The 5,603-nt window shown below is 38.3% G+C and overlaps 1 protein-coding gene across 2 annotated transcripts in view; it reads right to left on the minus strand.

The window, feature by feature from the left end:
* Positions 1 to 717: 717 nt before the first annotated feature.
* The window catches only part of GPBAR1 (G protein-coupled bile acid receptor 1), a 16,796-nt gene continuing 11,910 nt past the window's right edge, over positions 718 to 5,603 (minus strand). For both annotated transcript variants that reach the window (XM_072417983.1, XM_072417981.1), the window contains exon 2: positions 718 to 2,264. In XM_072417983.1, the coding sequence (XP_072274084.1) occupies positions 1,137 to 2,147 (1,011 nt within the window). In that variant the 5' untranslated portion in view covers positions 2,148 to 2,264 and the 3' untranslated portion in view covers positions 718 to 1,136. The remainder of the gene's footprint in view (positions 2,265 to 5,603) is intronic.

The raw sequence follows: 5,603 nt of genomic DNA on the forward strand, positions 1-5,603 counted from the left end.
TTATTTTTTATTTTTACCTAAAAAGGGGGGGCTGTCTTATTTGATGGCCCTGCCTTATCATCGGGGAAACACGGTACATACCGCACCCAGGGAATCTTGCACAGCCTTGGTTTCCGTCTTCTTTTCAGGGCTCGCCAGTATGTCCTATGTCACCATCTTTTTTATTCTTGATGACGTTGCCCAGTCTTGCACTGTGCAAGCTCAAGACCATGTGACATATCAAATCAATGCTGTGTAGAATGTTGGCACTATATAAATCCTGTTTAATAATATTATTAATAAGAATAATCATAATATTCACATATCACACAGTATCTTCCCCCGAAGTTAAAAAAGTGAGAGCCCATGCACTCTGCACAAGCATTAGATGAAGCGCTTGTTTTTTTACATTTGAGGAAAGCCCCTGATGACGCAGTGCTCGACCTCTCATGTGCACAGAAAAAGCAGGCTGCAGCCACCTGGGATATGTGACGTTAGTATCCTTGGAAGCTGCAAGTTTCCCCTTCAGTCTTTACTGTCATGAAGGTAGCAAAAAGTAAAGAAAAATTAAATGCAAAAATAAAATAAAATAAAAAAAAGCAAAGGCACTTTTTACATATTGTATGAAAAGTCATCATAGGTCCACTTTAACTTAGCTTCTAGTAACTGATTGGAGTTGAAGATTTTTTTAATGATATTAATGATACAACTATAATAAAATAATAATAATAAACATGATAGTGTTGAACATCAGCAATTTATTCATGAAGGTCCATTATAAGGACTGCTAGAACACAGATTTTAAATGTGAAATGTGAATGTGAAATAACTGAATAACAAGAATTGCATATTTAGCTAAAGGTTCTCATACAAGAATTCAATTTTTTTGTCATCGTGCAGTTCCTTTTTGTATGTTAGCTGCACGTTTTGAGTTTACAAAAGATCAATGATAGTGTATATCTATGGGATTACAGAACACAAAGTCAGGGTTTAAAATAAAAAAAAACAGTCCCAAGTACAATAAAAACTGTAAATTTTATACATTTCAACATCATTCAAAGAACCGCATTGGTTTTTACCAACCATTTTATTAAATAATCCTTTACAGCGTCTATGTGCTACAAATGGAGGAAGAGAGTTTCACAGGAATGAATAAATTATGTAGCAACAGTTAATCCATCTTCAAGTGTCTCTTCCTTGCTAACCATGTTGTGCTGGTTTGGTTGGGTAAGTTTAGGCTTGCAGCAAGATTTGCAGTATTTTTTGCACAGCGTCCTCCAAAATTCAGTGTATTGGCGGTGGCAAAGTCCCAAGATAACAGGGACAATACTGGCACTTCCACTTCCAATGCAAGTGAATGTCAAAGAAATCGTTTCATTCTCTATGATGTCATACTTTTCCAGGGCCAACACCGAGACCTGGAGGAGAGCAATGTATGGAACCCAACAGATGAGGAAGGTCAGAGAGAAGATGGCGATACATTTGGCATAGTTAAGGTCCATCTGGTGATCTATGTCTGTGGTTGCATCCCGTTGGACTGACCGGTGAAGCTTTTTAATCTCCTTCAGCTGTCTCCTGGCCACCAAAAGAAGTTTGATGGTGATGAAGCTCATGGCCAGGATGGAAGGGATGACAAGACCATAGGTCTCCACGTAAATGTATGCATTAGGGAATACTTGCTTATAGGAGCAATGCACACTGTTATTCCAGTTATTCCAACCCAACATGGGCAGGCTGGCAAACGACAATGGCAACATCCACACCATAAACAAAGAGAAAGGCACGCAACGGTGGACCCAACTGTTCCGATAGTGCAAGGGGTATATAATACACAAGTACTTTTCATAATGAACCATCAACAAATTGGCCAAAAATGAAAGAAAGAAGAAATTTGGAGATATGAAAGCAAAGAGACACCAGTGGTACTCCAGCCTCTTATCAAATCTCATCCGAGGAATGCAGGGCAGGAGCACCCCTGTAAAAAAGTCTGCAAACAGTAGGCTGAGGAAAAAGTAGTTGGCTGTGTTGTGCAACTTCTTGTTGAAGACAATTCCGATGATGATGAAGAGGTTGGAGAGGATGATGAAGGCAGACAGAGGACTGGAGATCAGGACTATCAGTTTTTCCTTGGCAATATTACAGTTTGAACAGTTATCACCTCCCACCATTTCTATATTTTAAAGGCTCAGTGATTTGAGCATGTCCTTAGCAACATTCTTTTTAAATACATCATCTTGAGGAAACACCAATATTCATTCAGAAAAATCATTTTCTGGGCAGGAAGTCTGCAAGAATAACAGAAGAAGATGGAGTCAATATGGAATCACAAACCATTGATTTGCAGTTGCAGGCAAAAAACTTTATTGATTGACACTTTTTTTAAGGATTTTTTGAAGATTTTAGCAAAAAAGGCTTAATGCAATGTGGAAATACAAATATTGGATCTTACACGCAGGAGACCTTCCATGTCCTGCTGCATAAGCAACATAGATAAGTCACCTACCCAAATGAACCAATTATTGGACAGTAAAGGAACAGAAACATACCGATGAGGTCTATCCATTGTAAGGATGTTCTTTATCACAACCTGTAACATGGTGTATCATATCTAAATGGTTGCAAGCAGTGTCCCCTTCCTTTCCCAGTTCCATAACTGGAAGAAGGTCTACCAATATACATACTTTCATCATAGTATCAGCCATAGGAATGATAAAAATCCCCCAGCCCCCCAAACCCCAACTAACTCTAAAGATATTTTTTTATTTAGTTGAAAGTCTAAAATGGCAAATCCTGATTTGTGAACAAGTGACATTCATTGGACATTTCGGCACAGAGCATTGACCAACATCTTCATTATAGTCATGAACATACTTACCCATTTCACCTGTATGTATTTGCAGCACTACTGTAACATACCTTTAAAGAACCATTTAATTCATTTTGGGGTTTGTAAGAACCACTGCAAAAATCAATTTATTGGGGGTCAGTGGAGAAAAAAGGGTGTCCAGTGGAGAGAATGCACCCTACAGTGGTGGATGGAATACCACTAAAATACAACTAAAAACCTCATCCTGCAGTTGGTACTATCAAGTGGTGTTGGCCCCAGAACCATGTAAGCATCATCAATAGGAGATCAATCACCCACAGTTTAAGGAACTCCTTGCAAACTCTGTGCAACAGGAAGGCAATCTTTTTCTGAAACACACACCCAACCTAGACCCTCAGCAAAACCATACAACAAAAATTGATTCCAGTCACGTTAAATTGTAATTTTTCAGCTGATGCTGGACCACTGGAAACTTTATTTCTTCTGGAACGATTTTAGAAGGCATTTCCTATACACCTGTTAAATGATTGAGTATTTCCCAGTTTTGTGCTAAGCTCGAGTTTATTGTTCCCTTGCTTGTTTCCTTAGGCTGTTACAGTGTCCCCAGTATCTTCTGGTATCTCCTGCGTTCCTCTGTGTCTTCATTATCCCCCATGTCACCTGTGACTCCTATCTCTTCTGGTGTCCTCCTTTGTCTTCGGTGACCCCCATGTCACCTGTGTCAGTCGCTTTCTGCTTCTTGATCCCTGGCTCTGTCTCTGACCTCCCGTTTGTTGCCTGCCTCAACCCTGGGCTTCTTTGACTATTCTCCTGCCTGGTGACTCAGTATCTCAAAATATTCAGCCCCCTGGTGTACCCAAGGACTAAAACCTAGTAACAGTCTGCCTTGCAACACCTTCACCTTTGGAGGCTCTGGAGAAGACCATGCTGTTACTTACATTCTGTGTCTTGGCCCTTCTTAGGAGTCACACCACCACTGAGCAATCCATAGTCCGCTTGTGGTTCCGTCTCTCCAAGCAAGACACAAAGACAAAGCCTGAAAGCATACTAATTTTCTTTCTTTACAATGCCCATAATAATTCCCATATCATAGGGCACCTTATTTAATTGTAAAATCATTATTTTATATAAATGAAAAAATGTAATAACTTTAAAAATATTACCTTTATAATTTCTCATTTTAAAAAAAATGCCATAAAAAATAAATTGCTAGCAAACCATTCAGTCCTAAAACAAGTGCACATTGGCTAGTCTCAAGGGTCACCATTTTTATAGGCGTCCTTTGAAAGCGAGTAATTGCCTATATATTTTATATGGAACACTAATGGATCCACCGAGTCTTCTCCTCCTTATGGGGGCCGGGAAAAATCTCTGTTTGTGAGTGCTGAGATTACAAGTCTTTACCTGGTCACAAATGGTTTTCCTAGAAAACTATAGCAACTGCAGCTTTATGGTTGGGGATGGGTTTGGAGCCATAAAAATCCAACCAAATTCCCTTTCGACTACGGGGGCGTTGGAGCCAAACTGCATAAACATCCGCATCGGGAATGGACTTTTTATAGCCACTTTTCTGTGAAGCGGGATTCAATTATCTTGTTAAAGTCAGCAAACAGTCTGTGGAAACTGCACTGGAAGAGCACAGTGCACCTTCCCAGCTCATTGTAGTAGGAAGACAATGGCCAATATTCTCACCAAGGTTATCCGTGAGTGGACTGTGGAGGGTGACACTGCCTGGGCCATGCAAGGTGGCCAAACCCAAAAAATTTAAAAAACACATTGTTCTCCAGTAAATAAAAAATATGGTTCAGAATTTTTTTTGGCAAATCCTCTCAACATAGTATTGCCACCAAATCTTTTGGTGGGAGGAAGGAACAAGGAGGGTTGGTGGACACATGGCAGAAGTGCAAAAATAAAAAAGCAATTAATTTTTTTATGCTGTCACTAAAATAATATTTATAAAGTTGTCTGTCCACTTTTCCTGTGGGAAAGTGTCCCAAAAGCTTAAAAAATGTTTGATTTTAATTTTAACTTTGATTTGCTGAAAACTGCATTCTTTTTTTTTCTGTTTTTTTTAATAGTATATATCATCAATGAGTATTGAGTAGTATATATACTCATATATGTGAGTATTAAATAGTATGTATCCTATGGGGCCATTGTGTAGTCTAAGGCCATTAAAGTCTAGGCCATTAAGTATATGACCTATGTGAATATTGAGTAATATATATCATATGTAAGTATTGAGTACTATATATTCTGTGTGGGTATGAGTAGTATATAACCTATCAGGGCCATTGAGTAGTATATGTCCTTTGTGGTTATTAAGTAGTATATATCATAAGGGAGTATTAAGTAGTATATATTGTGGCCATTGAATAGTATATATCATATGTGGCCATTAAGTAGTATATATCCTATGTGAGTATTTTGTAGTATATATCCTATGGGGCCATTGAGTTGTAAATGTCCTATGTGAATACTGAGTAGTATATATCCTATGTGAGTATTGAGTAGCATATATCACAAGGGAGTATTAAGTAGTATATATTGTGGCCATTGAGTAGTATATATTATATGTGGCCATTGAGTAGTATATATCCTATGTGAGTATTGTGTAGTATATATCCTATGGGGCCATTGAGTTGTATATGTCCTATGTGAATATTGAGTAGTATATATCCTATCTGAGTATTGGTAGTATATATATTCTATGGGGGCCATTGAGTAGTATATGTACTCTGTGGTTATTGAGTAGTATATATCCTATGTGCGTATTGTGTAGTATATATCCTATGTG

Source organism: Pyxicephalus adspersus, chromosome 7 (assembly GCF_032062135.1).
Source record: "Pyxicephalus adspersus chromosome 7, UCB_Pads_2.0, whole genome shotgun sequence".
NCBI lineage: Eukaryota > Metazoa > Chordata > Amphibia > Anura > Pyxicephalidae > Pyxicephalus > Pyxicephalus adspersus.